The sequence below is a fragment of the Patagioenas fasciata genome, chromosome 1 (genome assembly GCF_037038585.1).
Source record: "Patagioenas fasciata isolate bPatFas1 chromosome 1, bPatFas1.hap1, whole genome shotgun sequence".
NCBI lineage: Eukaryota > Metazoa > Chordata > Aves > Columbiformes > Columbidae > Patagioenas > Patagioenas fasciata.
Window position 1 is genome coordinate 89,233,877 of NC_092520.1, and position 18,376 is coordinate 89,252,252.

At 39.9% G+C, this 18,376-nt stretch overlaps 1 protein-coding gene across 4 annotated transcripts in view; it reads right to left on the bottom strand.

The window, feature by feature from the left end:
* Positions 1–18,376, bottom strand: part of APP (amyloid beta precursor protein) — a 223,254-nt gene that overhangs the window by 75,098 nt on the left and 129,780 nt on the right. For 2 of the 4 annotated variants that reach the window (XM_071810209.1, XM_065862653.2), the window contains exons 7-8: positions 15,819–15,986; positions 1,851–1,984 (exon numbers count right to left, since the gene is read on the bottom strand). In XM_071810209.1, coding sequence (XP_071666310.1) covers positions 1,851–1,984; positions 15,819–15,986 — 302 coding nt within the window. The remainder of the gene's footprint in view (positions 1–1,850; positions 1,985–15,818; positions 15,987–18,376) is intronic. The other 2 variants (XM_071810212.1, XM_065862654.2) reach the window with 1 other exon arrangement.

An 18,376-nucleotide genomic window follows, 5' to 3' on the forward strand; every position in this document is an offset into this window, starting at 1 on the left:
TTACTCAGCTTAACCTTGGCACTGCACATGGGATTTTGGAGACAAACCCGAAACCACGGTGAGGATCTGGGGACTGTTCCAGGGAAACCCGCCTTTCACACCAATGCTGTTGGCTTTCAGGACACCCGCTCCGGTGGTGTTTGTTAACTGGGGCTGTTTCACACAAGAAGAGGCAATAAGGAGGTGAGGCCTGTGTTACCTATTGACCTGACCCTCCGCCTGCCTGGGGCAGGGACTCTCTCCTTTTCTGTTCTCCCGATTCCCAGCCCGTCATCTCCAGCCTGGGCACTGGAGCCACACACAAGTTTTATCAGGAAGAGAAGCAGGACAAGTGGCTCTGTGGGCGGGAGCACACAGGTGTCCGGCCAGCCCTTGCCCACCTCCCCAAGCTCCCCCGGGGGCTCCAGGCCGGTCCCTGCTGGGTGCTGCTCACACCCATGCTCACACCTCAGCCTCAGGTCAGTTTCATGCAGTTTTTCATCATCCAGAGGAAAGGAAATGATAACACTTTAAAAGGAATTAAACGAGGACTATTTTCTCTCTTTAAGGAGATGGCTTGTTTGTGCTACAACACTCCCCAAGACTGAGGAACACACATCTTCCTGTTCCCACTGGACACAAAAGGGGAATTTTTCATGATGAGAACAGCCATTGGAACAATCTCCCCAGGGAAGTGGTGGATTCCCCAACATTGGACTGTGCTTTTGCCAAGAAAAGTTGGACCAGATGATCCTTCTTGTCCCTTCCAACCTGGTATTCTATGCTTCTATGATTCTATTATCATATTCACAGCACATGGTTTGCACCCATCGGTGACTGTTCCAGGTAAGATGCCCTGCCCTGTTCATGAGAAAAGTGTGAGGCATAGCTACAGTGCCAGTTGACAGAGACTTATTCCAAGAACTGAATTTCAGGCTTACTCAAACATTTTAGCATAGAGCTAAAGGTTATTGTGTCAGTAATACACAGAAACACTGAAAATACAACAGCGGAACAAAGTTACAAAGAAAAATTATAGTGAAATAGCTACACAGATCTATGCAGTGCATCTGAATTATACTACATTCATTTTTGTGGTTGTTCCATCATAAAAAAATATGCACCACAGTCTTTCCTTTAAACCTCTCACATTTTTTCATTGTTATTAGCACAGAACTGTGCCAATTTTTTATTGGCATCACTATTATAAACTATTTCTGAGAGATTGGATAGCTCATCTCTTAGTGTTCAACAGAATTAAAAACAGTGTACAGTTTCAGGCTACAGAAATCTTTCCAGTTCAAGGAAAGAAAAGCATTCATTCAGTTGGATTTTGGTTCAGTTCAAAAGCACTAATTTTTCCTCTTTTCTTTGGCTACAGACACATTTCATGTTACCTTGAGGCTCAAGACAATGCAAGCTTATGTTACCCCAGGGCATGGCCATGTATGCTTACACACAGATAACAAAGCTCATCACAAGCAACCTCCCTCAGCTGCTACAAAGGAAGGATGACTAATACACTGGTCCAGTTTTACATTTAGAAATAAGAATAATCTCACAAACTAAACATTCTTCCACAAAGATGAGAGCAATTTTTAACAGACTTTTTTTTTTTTTTTCCTGTTTACCAGCATAAATAACTGTAGCAACTTATGACTGCAGCTGCAACCTCACAAGAAGTATATGTCCCAGGCAGCTGAATTATTAGGCAGAGTCAGAAAGGCAGTAAATGGTATATTTACAACACCACAAATAAGCAGGGCAGCTGGCTAAAGCCTTGGGAAATAAGATGATGATGGGGATCCTGAGCATTTTATGACTTGACAGACAAAACTCCCGCATTTAGGAATAAAGAAATCTGCCCTTACCTGAGACATCCTTTCACGATGTTTAGCTTCAAGTCTCTCCTTGGCTTTCTGGAAATGGGCATGTTCATTCTCATCTCCAGGCGTCTCCAAGTACTTGTCAACAGCATCAGGAGTGCTAGCGGCAGTGGTAGGAACTGAGGTAAAATTTTGAGGGAGTGGAGAGAGAAGGAAAGGGAAGAAAAGCAGAACATCTACTTCAATACAGGTAAAATTTAGTTGGACCAAGCAAGAAACATCTGGTCTAATTTCCATCAGAACAAAGCCATTCATTTAACCTCAGATGAGGATATAAAAATGTTGGTTAGATGCACATATTACATACAGCAAATACATATAAATATACAGGGATTTCTCCCCCTTGCTTCATTTTATAAACCAGGAGAAACTCTTCAGAGTGAACAAAGCAATGTTATTCAAAAAGGTTAGAAACTGCCACCAAAGGAATAATTCCAAGGAGAAAAAAAAGCAAGCTTGGTAATAACTTATGTACATAAACCAGCAGAAAGCCCTTTGCAAAGTTACATGCTTTGTATATTAGTTTATTTTTAAAAGGTAAACTATAACACACACAAGTGCCAATGCAAGTATCTTCTAAAGCACCTATGGACCCCACAGAAGCCTAACGAAATACCTCAAATCCTTCCCTTAGCGACAGTTTGGTCTCACAGATATTTACTTTATTTGAAATGACTTTGATTAAGAGAAGCCCTCATGGATGCAGGAAATAATCACTAAGCATGCACTAAATGCCAGTCATTCCTTTTGGATAAGCACACCGGTAGCAGAAAGATTTGCGTGTGGGTTAATTCAAGCAAACTGAGAAAGAGTTCCGTGGCTATACAGTAACATCCAACAACCCCTGCAGTAAGTACAGTAACATTTCTGTGCTAGGGACATAACAGCACTTTAAAAAGCTCTCCAATGGTGACCAACTACTTCATTTCAACTATATTGTCCCTAAATATTTTAGTATAGAATTGTTTTAATTTCCCTGGTCCCATTTAGTCCAACAATTGCAAAGCTGTTTTAAGAATTCTAACAAACAAACAAAGACTATATAGACAGTTTGTGCAGGATTTCTTTTAAAATTTGTTTGACTACATGCACCATAGTTAACTTCACTTACAGGGGTACTACGTTTTAGTCAACAGACTAATACAGGTAGTGAGAAAGCCAGGACCCCCGCAGACCCCAAGCATTCCTCAATGTCTTCAACCGAAGCAAACCTTAATTTTATGATCAGGCTGAGTAATAAGAACCATTATTTATTTATTACTACTTTCCCGCAAAAAAGTTGAAATATAAACATATCTATATTAAATTATTAAATAAACTCCAAACAGAAGTATAACATGTTGGTCCCAATGAAATACACCCTCAAATTTTAAGAGAAACTCAAAGCAAAATCCAAACATTTCCTCGTATTTCACCTTAGATATATAACCCCAAAAGCAAAACAAACAAAAAGCCCCAAAATGAACACAAAGCCTTTGGCTGCATTTGAGATACCTCTAAATTTTCTCTGCAATAGGAAGGAATTATTTTGGCTGCTGTTTGTATAAATTGCTCAAGAGATCATCTAAGTTACTTCCTGGACCAAATAAAAGGCATTGCTTGGCTCTAAACAACAATAAAAAAAATCTACAAGCCATCAAAAAAAATCCAACTGAAAAGTAATATGCAGTGCAAATTATCACTCCTCCCAACTTTTCACCATTTTTCTCTTTGTTTCATAAATATTTAATTACAAGTTTACAAAAGCTAACGTTTTAAACTTTGTTACTAAATTATTGTGTGTGTATATATATAACAGACAGGAACAAATAAGCTTCCCAACTAGCCACAAAAATTACAAAAATAGAATGCAACTCCAAATATTTTCAGTGGGTACTCCTACAGCTTCTGACAATTTAGTCTCTCATACTGTTACAAAAGCATAAACATTGTCTTCCATTTTAAACTCTTGAAGACAGCAACCCGTCTTCAACGATACTGTGGTTTGTGCTGGGGGTGTAGTGCTGCCTGCCCAAAAGGCTACAGCCAGTGTAAACAAATTCCAGAAACAAATCACCCAAAGCTCAGATTGAGTGAAAACATTTCTGTAATGCTCAGAATTATTTATAAATATCTTTGCTTTTTAATCTCTCTAGCACCAAATTAAATTAATCTTTACCTTTCTAGAAGCTGAAGTTAAGTACAGTACATTTTAGTTCCATTATAAAATGAAATTTTATTTCAAAGCAGGAAGAAATTGAAGAGTGTCAGAACAAGCAAAGTCCACTCTTTCCAAGCTCCTGTTTCCTGACAAGGTGATCAAACACCCCCAGGCAAGAGCAGTAAATACTCCTTTGCAATGTTTAACTAACCTTGTTGGATTTTCCTTCCAGGAGTCAAATTGCATTCTCCCCCACCCCAAAAAAAAAACTTGCATGAGATTTAACATTCACAATATGGTATGGCAATGAGTTCCACGGTTTCTCCTCTCTCTACACCCTCCATCGCTGCCTCTGGAGGACACAGCAGGATTTAGCACGGGAAGATCCAGTGGGGTATTTGCCATCCTTCTCCATTTTTTAATAGCTTTGGCTTTTTTGTTTTTAAACTGAACTTAAGCCTGTACAAATGTGAGTGGAAAGAAGTGATGATTAAAGTAACTGTCCAATAAATTATGTAAATTTAACCTTTAACTTATTTAACAGGAAAAAAGGTCACCAGCATTCGCACTGAGATCAGTTAAGCCACCTGTACATTCAACGTCTGACTTGCAAAAGTTCCCGTCTCACACATGGCATTTATGGTCCAGGTTTCTGTACAATGCACTTTCCACTGGGATGACTGAGACAGCCAGGCTGTCCCAGGGGCAGGGGAAAGGATGCAGACAGTGTACGGATACCTGACTGCAAGCTGCACTCTCAAGCTGGTGCTATGGAGCAGGGGTGTCACACTCATTTTCACCGGAGGACACATCAGTCTCGTGGCTGCCTTCAAAGGGCTGAATGTAATTTTAGGACTATATAAATGTAGGAGTAGTTACTGCTATAGAGGGTAAAGCTAACAAAGTGCAATAATGCACGGGAGGAGAAAGTTGCTATACCTGACCTTGTACAAAAGGCATAGGGCTGGTGCAACACCACACGGGGCTCTCTGCTGTGCACTCCCAAAAAAAAAAGAGGGCTTGGGAATGGGCATGTGGGCTAAAGGGAGCTTGGGGGGTCTGTCTTGCAGTAAGAAGCTGAATCAGTTACACTTACCCAACCAGGGAGCAGACTACTAATTTGATTTAGAAAATCTCTACAGATAAAAGATTTCTGATGACAGTCCTATCAGAAAGAAGTAACTGAGGTCTGACGGTTGGAAGCCAAAGCTAGGCAGAAATAAGGCTGGAAATCCAGACCAGAAACAAGCCACACACTTTCAGCAGTAAGTGCAATTAATTATTTGAACAACTTATGCAAAGATACGCAGATTTGCCCAAAACCCTGTAACCTTGATTCAGCTGTTGGTGGCCAAAGAGGCCAACCAATGTAACAGCACCAACCACATCCCACTCCGCAAACAGGTACTGTGTGAACTCTTAAAAAAAAGGGGATAAGCTTCATTAAAAAAAAGTTCGGTGTGTATGTTTAGGAAAATACTCAAAGGTGGGTTGAAATGGTCATATATGTTGTTTTCTGTTACAACTGAGATTCAGCAGCTTTTTTAGTGAGTGGTTAGCTATGCGATTAATTTGAAATCACAGGTGTTTCTCTGACATAAAATAACCAGTCTGCTTAAAATTAAGTAGCTCTACAAGATTTCACTCCCTGTATGTATAAAGCCTGCAAACGATTTTGTGACAACTTCTCCATCCAGTATTAAAAAAAAAAAAAAAATTATCAACAGTATGTTAAAAAACCCCTTGTGATTCCAACATAACAGTAACCAGCAGCTGCCCCCCCACAAAAAAAAGAGATGGTTACAAAAATACTGAGCCTCCCTTCTGCATAAAGCAGAAACATTTTAAAATCTCTTCACTGCTACTGGCACAAAACCTATCCTTTGCACGCCAGTATCTTTGGGAACTTTGTTTCTAGGGATGTATTGCATGTTTTCTCATAGTTAATTCAGAACAGCTGGTCAGACATCAGTTACATGTAAGGATTCCTTAAAAATCTTCAGTCTGATCTCATTTTTTGACCACATCTGCTCTTATAAGGTAACTCATTCTACTACTGCATGAAGACTGATCAAAAAGTGTGTGTTGACAGGTGTGGAAGAAATGTAGCATCAGATGACATTTTCTTCACACTTGCACACTCATTTTACCTGTCAATTCCCACATATATATATTTTTTAATTTTTGTTAGACTTTAAAATCCCCAAAATCCTTTACAATTCTAAAATCCTTGAAAATCCCAACCTTCCTGGAGACACATTTTGCTATTTAACAACAATTCTTACATAACAGAAGAGCAGGAAAAGAAAAAAAAAAAAGCGGGACCATATTCCCCCAGATCTTGCTTTATTATTTCACATACAAATAAATAATCCATATCAGCCTCTCCAGTGGAAGAAAGAACAGTCACTCACAGTGAAAGGATTAGCAGATGCCCCTTCTCTGAATGACATTGGCTGTTGCACATAAGATAGGAAAACATTTGAAATGAGAGCATTATCCAGCTACAATGTAGTGTTCAGTGGATGCATTCATTGCCTACGAATTCCACATATGCAGCTGCCTCATTAATGAAGGATTAAGATCAAAGCTTTCAGTTGCTGACTAAGACCACAACTAATTCTAGCACTTCTGACAATCACAAGTGCATGTGGAGTATCTTTAGCGAGAAGGGTTTCTATTATTGCTACTGCTACCTTGCGAAACGAGCTGTTTTTACAAGGTGGTATCCCCATTCTTTTGTGAATAAGCTACTCTGCTTACAGCAGGGTGGCAAAAACAATGAACAGAATCTAAACAACAGGGAAGGAAAACAACGATTACCTTTTTATTACAAAACAGACACATTACGGACTGAATGAGACAAGACAAATGAGGGCTGGGAAATGTTGTAGCAGATTACCATTATTTTAAACATAGGGAAAAAGATGTACAAGGATGAGCTTTTACATAAGAAATGGTTAAATTTAATACAAATGAATTATTTGGAGGAAAGTGTGTGCCAAATTGGTATACTTTCTAGTAGAGAGCAATACAGGGGCACAGAACAGTAAGTGTATTTACATACTATATATAAATTATAATCTACTGCATTATAGAGACAACTATTCTCATTCTTAGCACTGTAAGCTGGAGGACAAGCAAAGTGTCATTCCTTTTACCTTTTAATTACTTTATACATGCTTTCACCAAGACCACTTTCTGAACCCTGTCTAAAACTAAAAAACAAAAGGGAGGGCAGAGTTCCTCCCACAGTCAATAACACAAGGGAGACCTGGTGAGAATGAAAACCAGATATATGCCCAGTTTTACCATTTTACCTGTAAGCGGCGGGTTGCTGCTGCTGGTTTCTCTCTAGGGTTTTGGGGGGGGGAAAGACAGCACTGCTGTGCTTCCAGTGCTGGCAGGAGCTCTGGGAGGCAGATCTTTCACCCGGTGGCTCATCAGCACATCTCTCAGCCTGGAAGCCAAGTGCAGAGCACTGACCTGCGCTGATCACCTGCAGAGCCTGAGGCTCCCGTCCTTCTGGCCACTCAACTCCAGCTGCTCAGTCTTACAGTTTTCACAAAGATGCCCAAAACTGCAAACTCCCATTAAGTTATTCACTGATGATAAGGCTCATCCATTTCAAATACATATTTATGACTCAGTCTGATCACAAAACCATTCAGCTGGGTTTTATTTATCCTTCATGCTTGCTTTATCTTCATGTTTTGACAATTATCTTTAAGACACGCAAAAGTGTTTGAAAGTAAAGTTTTCTTCATAAAACTGAGGGATTCTGACTGCAACAGTTGGGACTCAGAAAGCAAAAAACATGGACTAACAGACTATAGAAAAAGAAATATATTCTTCTGCCAGAAAAAAATATATGCACATTGGTACTGAATTAAGAAAAAAAAGCCCCCTCTACCAGTGGTGGTTGCACACACAGGGATCATATCTGATATAGTAAAAAGAACCATCACGTCTGAGACTTGACTTGTCAACCTTTCATTTCAAGCTGCTTCTTAGCTTCCAAAAATTTGTTAAATTAGTGTTCCTAAAGTGGATTAGAAGGCACATTGTTTAAAAATGTCTACTAATTTAATTGAAAGAGATTCCATGCACAGGTGACATGAAGAGAGTTAACACATGAAAGAGAACCCAGTGTTCCAGAGCGATGCTCCTCCCTTTCTTAGTAGCTGGGTTATCTCAGTGTTTTATTACCCCTCAAGGCTAAACTACTTCATCATAAAAGACTGCCTGTAGGTCCTTGAATATTTTGTAACTCGCATTAGTATTCAAACAACAACTACAGGTCAATGGCCTGAAAATACAATTGTCTGGAGATAGGGAAATCACATACTTAAATGTTACATTCCTTCTTGAACTTTACTTTGCAAAGACTGATCCAATCTTCATTTGATGTGTTATAGTTAAAATAATTGGTACGATATCAAAACAATAGGCAGCTTGAAAGACAGTTTAGCGAAATCCCTCAGTGAGACTGCTTGGAGAGAAAAACCATACCATACTTGTATTATTCCTCATCTATTGCTGTAATTATAGTTGAGACTTGACAGCTAAACTAGGTTTAAGTTAAATTTTCTCATATAACAATCCCTTGTGTAACAACTTCCAAGATACACTTCCTACCCATGCAAAGGTAGAATTTGGCAATCATGCTTTCAATGCATCTCCATGAATGCTTCTTCCTTTTCACCAGCTCTGACAAATCCAATTTTGCCTTGCTCATACCCATTCAACACTCATCTCAGCCATTAATTGCTCAGATCACTCCTTCTGAGTTCTTAGTTTCATTTAGTGTTTGGGAGGAGGTCCCCAAAGCAAACTTTCTTCAAGCATCTTTGCCATACTCTGCTTCAAGGTCATTATCTTTTGATTCGTCACCATAAATTTAAATATTTATGAGGGAAAAAAAAACTACTAAATTCTTCACCTGCTACATCAAATGAGACTATGAGACTGCTGTGAACAAATACAAGCCAGAAGTATTCTCCTGAACATGACTGCTGCCAAGTCATCAGGTTCCAGAGAGTAAAAAAAAAGACCTTTGGTTAGACTCATGAAAACAAATTACAGCAAAACCAGTGTCTACAATAACAGATTACATTAAAAAAATTCCTAGTGCTTGAAATTATAAGTAGTCTAACTCTCGTACATGAAAACATTTGCATAATTTCCCTTTTGAATCCTAAACTTTACTCAATTGGTTTTTAAAAAAGGTTCACTCCAACATTGGCTCCATGTGTTGTTCAAGAGTGCAATATAGTGTAAAGTTACGTAGATAAAGAAACCAGGAAAAATAGATTAGTCACTTGCATCCACTAAAGGTGATAGTCAAAATCAACGATTTAAATAGGTTCTATTAGAACGCACCCCATTACAGCTTCTAGGCACTGAATGGTAAGTGTCAAACACTCACAATGACTGACAAATTGCAAAAATAGGTTTTTCTTAAGATTTCACCTACACTATTTGAAATTTGCCTTATCTCCACCAAGACACATGACTCATGCCAGAGAAAATAAAACCAGCAGATAAAGGCAATTCACGCCAGAGATGGTGGGAGAGGGACACATTTAAGTGAAGTCTTGAGAGGTAATGTCCTCTTTACTGCTAATTTGGGAAGCAGTTAGACAATTGATTATAAAGAGCCCTAGTGATGAAGCAACAGGTTGTCTTAGAGTGATTGACTTAGTCAATTTGTAATAACTAAGGGGTTTTCATTCATTCAAATAGAAGACTCTGTACTTACGTGAAATGCTTCCTTGCAGTACCACTACTTATAAAGACAGATTTTTAGGATTTGAAATGTTATCACTAGACGTCTGTATATTAAATTCTCTCTCTCTCCTGTAGTGCCATGACTAATTAGTGCTGTAGCTAGCTGCTGCGATAAAGAGTTTCCAGTGCTAAGTGTACTGTCAAAAAAAACCCACAAAACATCCATGGCATGAAGCAACTTGCAAGCTCTGCTGCTTTCATAGACAGTGGTGAAAGGGCAGCATCATGATGACCATACTCCAGATGTGGCCTCAATTTCTGTCTTTGAGCCTCCTAACTGACCTCAAGCTCAAGCAGTCTCTGTAGTTGTACACATAAAATGAGCAACCACCCACAAAATAAGACAGAGGATTAAAATGTGGGTACACTTTCCCATTCTGCTTCCAGGAATCCACAGCAGTTCTTTAATGCCTTAGACACGCTCTGGAAGTTGGCATGCCAAGTGTAACTGCCAAAACACTGCACTTACTGCTACCTGGGGAGATGTCAAGACCCCAAACAAGTAACAAATGGATGAAGGAAATTCTGACAATAGGAGTATCACCTGCTAAGTCTTTGCTGTTAGAAGGTACAGATTGTTATTTGCAGTACCTCTGAAGAGAAACTAAACTGGACACAGCAAAACACTAGAGGTCATGAATTTTCTTCTCACTTACAAGCATGAAATGGAAATACACTAAGATCGATTTCATCAATTATCAGGGACAGACTGATACTAATCTGTAGGCAAGCTGAAGCTAGCCTACATGAAAAGCAGGAAGAGTGGATCTCCCATATTAGTCTTAGTCTTGTGCAAATGTTTTGATCTATATTTAGGAGGGTTTGACATTCCATGTACATTACAGAATTGTAGCTTTTAGTGTATTTATTTTCGTATCTTCCATTTGAAATGGAAATAAAGTATCTGCCACTTAAAAATCACCAACAGATTTAGCAAGTTTGTAAGTTTACAACATTTAGCCTAGAGAATAAATACTACTCTACCTAAATTCACCTAAAATTTGTGATCAGGCCTTAGAAAGATCGAAAATGAAGCAGTGCGTGGTGATTAAACTTATTATGAGGTCTCAGGGTTTACAGTAAGAAGGAGGCAACTGACAACACTGAACCCTGTTGGTTCCTTCTGTTGTTAGCCATAGGAATTCAGTACAATGATAAAACCCCCATTTTACAAAAGGTCATTTTAATGTTATGTCAAAGTGTTGAGAATCTGACTGTGCCACCAGAGAGCAGTTCACTCCAGCTTCAGGCAGCACAAATTCCACTCCCCTCTGAACGTAGCACGCTGCAGCTGCAGGAGCTGCTGGTAGAGCCCTCTCCTGTGCAACGGCTGACAAACAAAACACATTTAAGAGAACTAATTTTCTCAGCTTTGAAGCACCGTCTGTCCCCAAGTTAAGACTTCACAGTATCACAGTATGTTTGGGATTGGAAGGGACCTCAGAAGATCATCTAGTCCAATCCCCCTGCTGGAGCAGGAACGCCTAGGTGAGGTCGCACAGGAATGTGTCCAGGCGGGCTTTGAATGTCTCCAGGGAAGGAGACTCCACAACCTCCCTGGGTAGCCTGTTCCAGTGCTCTGTTACCCTCACTGAGAAGAAGTTCTTTCTCAAATTTAAGTGGAACCTCTTGTGTTCCAGCTTGATCCCATTGCCCCTTGTCCTATCATTGTTTGCCACTGAGAAGAGCCTGACTCCATCCTCGTGGCACTCACCCTTTATATATTTATAAACATTAATAAGGTCACCCCTCAGTCTCCTCTTCTCCAAACTAAAGAGCCCCAGCTCCCTCAGCCTTTCTTCATAAGGGAGATGCTCCACTCCCTTAATCATCTTTGTTGCCCTACGCTGGACCCTCTCCAGCAGTTCCCTGAGCATTAACTTAATTTCAAAATAGTTCTTATTAAAAATACGTATTTCCTGTAGCTTAAAGGATGTTTAACAAGAAACAATTAAGAGACAAGTGAAAAAAAATTGTGTAATAGATTACTTTTTAGTATGACAATAAGGCAGAAATAATTCCTTTAATAACAGCAATTTATCGTCTTCTGCTTATTCTCATCAATACACATCCATCCTGAGGTCATTAAACCTGAATTAACCGCCTGATAGAGCCTAATGACATCAAAGGAGCCATTATGGCCAGTCACACAGTAGAAGTCTGAGTCTTTATATTGAAGAGAAAACGTAGACAGTATTGAACATCCTTATTAAAAATCACTAGAGAGCAGGCTAAAGGAACTGGTAACAAGATCCTTAAAGCCACCTACTTCTAGGGCAATTATACATCAATTCCCATGTAGCTGGGTGATGAATGAAAAAATTTGACAGCAGTAGCTCCTACTCAACAGACAAATCATTTCTGTCAGACCTCGGAGCACTGGCCAAATTCATTGATAATGGAGAGATTCTAAGTCTTTGCATGACAGGACAGACTCACCTTTTCACATCAAGATGAAGAGAGTTCAGCAAGGAAGCAGAACAAAACATGATATATTTTTTTCTCTGTAGACAATGTGTTCGGGATATTAGTACTCAGTATTTGTACTTTCAGTATTCACAGTATATAAGTATTTTTGACAACAGAACATCCTCAGGTTTTGTTTCACTCGAATTTTGATGCATTATGAGAAAAAATAACCTCATATCCCACTATCTCATCTTTTGCCCACTATTCAAGAGAAACCCAACCACTATCTAATATTTAGTATTACTCTCTTTAAAATCTAACTTAGTTTTTCCTGCAAACTGCAGTTAGACCAAGAAAAGTCTTGCTTTCAATGTCCATCTTGTCTCCTCTCTAAGAGAGGCTCACAAGGGAGCAACAATAATGCAAATATTGGAGAGAAAAGGAATAAGAACAAAGTAAATAAATAAGAGAGGCAGGGGAGTGTGGGGAGTGGGGCACAAAAGTCAGATAGAACTAAGAACTATTAAGGGTGATGGGGGGGGGGGGAAAGACAGGACAGAACAAAGGTGGCCTAGATACTGTAGATGAGCCCAGATGAACATAAAGGAATCTATACAGGTGTATACACCAGGGTATAGAGCACACTGAAATAACATGAAAATACAGGAACAAAAAGATAACTAAAGTAGCTTGGAAAGTGTACCCTATAGGCTCAATTGCTGTTTGAGAAAATATTGAAGAAACCCAGAAAAAAGCCCTCTGGGAGATCTATTTTAAAAGAAAAGACCAGCTCTATTTTTCCTTACTGCCAGTTGTGCAAATGAAGCCACACAGCTCAAGTACTCAACCTAACTCCATTTTCCTTAAAAAGAAAATGACTTGGATCAAAAACCGTGAATACCAAAGTAAACCAAGATATCTATGGGAAGAACACAAATGGTAATGCTCTTGGCATTGTTTTATTGAACTGAACCTAAAAGAAACCCCAAAACAACTTCCATGAGACAGAGAGGAATCTCCGGGGCTTATCTGAATATCCTAATGGATATATTACACAGCAATTTTAGAAGTTGTTTTTCTCTCCATTTTTGATTTTACATGCTGCATAAGAAATCCCAGTCTTTAAAGATCGTTTATCCTCCTAAACAGCATGAGCACAAATGGTACAACTTCTGCTGCCAAGAGACAAGTTTGAAGAAGGAAGACAATCTAATTGGACTAGATGATCTTTCGAGGTCCCTTCCAATCCCTAACATTCTGTGATTCTGTAATTTCTAAGTTTCATTAAACCCATAATATTCTTTTTAAGACCATAACTGAGGCCATCTCTTGTAGCAGAAGATTTCCTGCAAAAAGATCACTAGTTGTTGGGAAATGGATCCGAGCAGTCTCACCTCACTTTCATCACAGAATAAACTCTGCTGTTTACTTTTACAAGCAGTTGGTGCTATGATTTCACCTATAAACAGTGTATGGAAGGCAACAGCACTGCATTATCAGTTTGACAAATCAGAGTCTCATCCCTCCAAGTTTTACTGTGTAAGAGTAAGTTTCATGAAGTCTGTTCTGCGACGTGACAGCTCTTTAGCAACACCCTTGCCTCCGTGTAATAATTTGCAGCACTATGAAAGGCAGAAATGAAACTCTCAGACTGCAGCGCTGGGTAACTGCAGCTCTGCATGCAAGATGCACAATGTTAGGAGATCTCTGAGTCTGCAAAGAGCGCCACTGGAGAATTTGGACAAAAAAATGTATCCATATGGCTACGCTTAAAGGGCAGGAACCAAAACAAACCTGAAAAAAAAGTACATTCAACAAAAAAAAATCTTGCAAGAATCAGGATCTACTACAAGTCCTTATTTATGCTGTTGCCCAGCCTTCACAAAATATTCTAGATTTTTTAATAATGCTGACAAAGGCTGTAATAATTCTTAATTCTTACCAGGTATGTGAAAAGGTTGACTTTTTCCAACAAGAACCAGCATATGTAGCTTTTAGAAACTCTTCTACTGACCATAAGAGTAAAATGTTCAGCACAAAAGGCTAACTGCTATTTTTCATTTAATCCTACCTTGTTGGACGTGAAATGTAAGGATGAAGACACACTCTCCCATTTTTAAAAATATTTTTAATTTCTGGGGAAAGGAATGGGTACTGTCAGAAGAGGTGTAAGATCAGTGGCAGGTGACTTTCATTTGCCTCTTATAGATCAGGCAAATGCCTGAAGTATCCAGAGCTGTGTGCAAGTAAATCATGTTCAGACCTGTCATTTTTCCCTTGCTAACTGGGACTACTTCCAGATGCAAGGTAGCAAAAGATTCAGTTTCTCAGCTATTTCCATTATTAGTTTTGACAGCCGTCATCTTGTCTGGGATCAAGTCACCACTTCAGCATTATACTTACCCATACGCAACTGAAAATGGTAACTGCCCTTCACAAATTCCCTATTAGTCAAGGCAGTAAAGAATAAACACAGCCTCAACTCAGCTATCTGAAACTAAATGTACAACAGCTCAAGTGGTTTTTTTAGAATTATTGTTCAACATCTCTCTCACTGCCGTTTTCTGCTTCACTTCTGATCTGCACAAGCCAGCTACCTTCAACATCAATATCAACTTCAATATCTACTGCTCCTCAATGTCACACCCCCTACATTTTTCACTGTATAATTATTTCTTCTTTAAAACACTCTTTTTTTTCTCCACTGTTGTCCTAATTTAACTCGTTACTGGCCTGCTCCTCCATGCCTGGTAAGCAGGCAGTGCAGTGAGATACCTACTCACTCTTTACTGTGACAGATGCAAACAGGAGGCAACATTCTCCCCAAAGAGTATGTGCTGGCGAGGCAGTTGGGAGAGGAGCATACCAGAGGCTCCCAAAACAAAACCCAGCTGGTAAATCCAGTGTCTGATTCATCAGCTTTAGTATTCTGTGATGGAGAAACCCATCCTTCTCAAACCAAAAAAATCACAATGAAAACACTCTTTCTTCAGGCAAAGTGATAATTAAAATATGAGGTGTGTTAAACAAAGTAAGTGGGAGGTGATTCACATCCATTCATATAGCAGCCTTCAGGGAAACCTAAAAAAATCAAATGTCATTTCTCCCCTTTCCGTCGCAAAAACAAACAAAGAAACTAAAAACAAACAGGCAAAATGAAAAATGAAAAAATGGAAATAAACATTCTGTTATTATTGCTTTGATTAAGAAAGGTCAGAAATCACACATGAAATTACACAGAAATAATACATGAAAAAATAAATGAAAATAAAAACGGTGAGCTATTCTCAAACTTACCTGAAGCTCCCCTAGAGTTTGTGCTTTGTTCCTGCACATGCACTGTACACACACACACACCCCCAGAGCCACGCAGAATATCAGTACGTGTTAGACAGGAGATTAGGAAGAGAAAGTGAGTGCGAAGGCCTCGTCTAAGGCAGCGTTAGGCTGTGAGCCACCTCCCTGCAGAACCCCGTCTACAGCACCCAGAAGTTGCCCACTGCTACACCAGGTTAGCGAGAAGAGAGACTAAAGAGGGCCTAGCGGTGAGCGGACAGCCCGCAGCCGGGGGGTTAGTATGAGCCCCGTCCCATCGGGGTGTAGAGAGGACTTACTGAGGCTGCCACAGACCGCCATGCAGTACTCCTCCGAGTCAAAGTTGTTCCGGTTCCCACCGCAGCCGCCGTAAAAGAAGGGCGCACACTTTCCTTCGGCCACGTCAAAGTACCAGCGGGAGATCATGGCGCGGCAGGGACCCGTCTCAGCTTGCTCAGAGCACACCTCTAGTCACGGAAGACCCAGAGGAACCACATTTAGCATGGAAATTGTCTTGTCTCGGTTTCTTAATTAGGTGCCTCTCGACGTCCACGTGTGCCAGTGAGGAGGGAGTTGCACCAAGAGGGTGTTTCGGGGAACGGGAAACCCTTACTTGGAAAACCACCCCGGAGACAACCAAGGTACATTTTGAACTGACTTGAATCTTTGATTTCTGCCACTAAGTCTCCTCAGCCTGCCTATTGGTTTATGTTTTTAGCTACTCTACCCACACACACTGAGAGGTGCTGCCCTGAAACAAACTCCAGGATGGTGGTAATGGTGCAAGTGTGAAGTTTCATCTGTTTCCAGGCTGGGGGGGTACAACCACCCCCCAGTTCCTGCCCATGGGGCTTTGCTGATGGTCCCTGGCAGGTTCCCACTTGGCACCTCTCTGGAAGGGGAACATCTGAAAGCAGAAGGTTCCACTTTCTATTTTTTTTTAGCTGTACATCCTCCCCAAAACCTCCTCGCCCCTACCTACTCCCCCCCCCCCACCAGCTGAGCAGCTTTCCTAGGTTATAAAAAAGGAAAAAACAAAAACAAAAACAAAACAAAATGAAAATATTTATGAGTTATACAGGAAAACAAATTCTCTTCAGACACCTGTTTATGTACATTCACTGCTGAAGAAACTCCCTCTTGCAATCCACCCAGCACAGGGTTTATAATTCATAGTTCGAGGGTTCACATATATAAAATTACTGCCATAGCTTTATCCCATCCATGGGAGGAAATCTCCCCAGTGAATATATATAGGAAAAAATTAAAACGGTTTGTGTTTGTGTTCACTGTGAGCTGCCACAGTCTCTGCCTACATCCTGCAACACAAGAAAACCTGAGGGAAGAACCAAACCACACAAATTCAAGGAAGACAAAGCAAATTATGCCCACAATTTGGAATTCTGCCAATTACACATGTAAATGTATAGCCCTTTACCAATAATGTTCCAAACAGACAAAACCAGTTCTGTCTTTCAATGTGCTGCATAAGTAATTTCAAATCTACATCACGTTTAAACACCAATACGCCCCTCATTTGCTTTCATCCCACACTCTGCATTGGCAGACAAACTGGTAAGTTCAACTAGAGGCTTCTAAATTCTCTGCATATATTTGAATTTTGTGGAAGGCACATCCCTAAGGGTTGCAAAGTACGAAGAACTATCAGTGCATTAGCACTGAAAATCCCCCTCACGCTCATTACCTCTCGGATGCTGGCTACAAAGAACCTTGCCTTTCAGAATCTGTCCTAATCCATCACTTCATTCTCCCTGGGAGCACTGATACTTATAAACAGATTTTATATTTAATTGTAATTGATAATCAGTGTCTATCTACATTTCCTTACATATTTAACATCGGTATAATTTCACACGTATTTAACATAATCATATACAGTACCTGTAAATAATGTCAAGAGTCAAAGTTAGGGAACACTCATTTGGTCTAAGAAAAACAGATCCACCTATGCAAATCATCAAGGATGTGTTACAACTGTCACAGCTCTGTCCCAAGCAATTAGGAGAAAGGAATAGTGGGGGGTAAAGAAATATTTAGGCTTTTTCTGTAAGAAAAAACAAAATAAGTGTATTTAATTGTAAAACACATTAATTACAATTAATTGTTTACTATCATACAATCAATTATAGACCAGATTTAGTATACAGGTGCTTCTGATGTATTTTAAAACCAAACCCAGCCCTGCCATCCAATTATACAGTCAAATCTTCACACAAAGCTAACTTTGCGCAGCCTTGGAAGAGCTGCCACATGTCAATTAAAAATGAATAGTGACTCTTGACATTAAAGAGACAGGTATAATCAAGAGAATTTTTGCTGACATGAAATGTCATTTAAAAAAACCACAAAGGTCTCAACTCAGTCTTTCTTAGTTAATGTTGATGAGGTGCTGACATCTACCCCATAAAATAAGCACCTACGTTTCCCTTAAAATATTAGTTTTGCTATGAAGTCTGATTTATTTCATTTTGCAGTGTTAAGGGCTATCAGGATGGGAACAATTCACAGATTTAATCCGAAATTTCCCACAGGTACCTCTCTCGCAGAAACGGCAGCAAGGTTTTCTTGCAGGTGCAAATAATGTGCAAAAGTGATGGCAATTTTCCATCAAATACTTGATGCCAGTGATAACAAGGAATTGGCTCTTTGGAAACTAAAGTCATTTATACACATGAAATGTGCTTGAACAATCATTCAAGAAATCACAGGGCAGCACGTCAGAAAGAGCGAGCCTGAAGAACCACAGCCCAGCATTGTGGCCAGCGGTCTGACACCCACCCGACCTGTCATCACCCACCAGGCTGGTGGTGACACTACAGGGCAGTGGGGGGACATC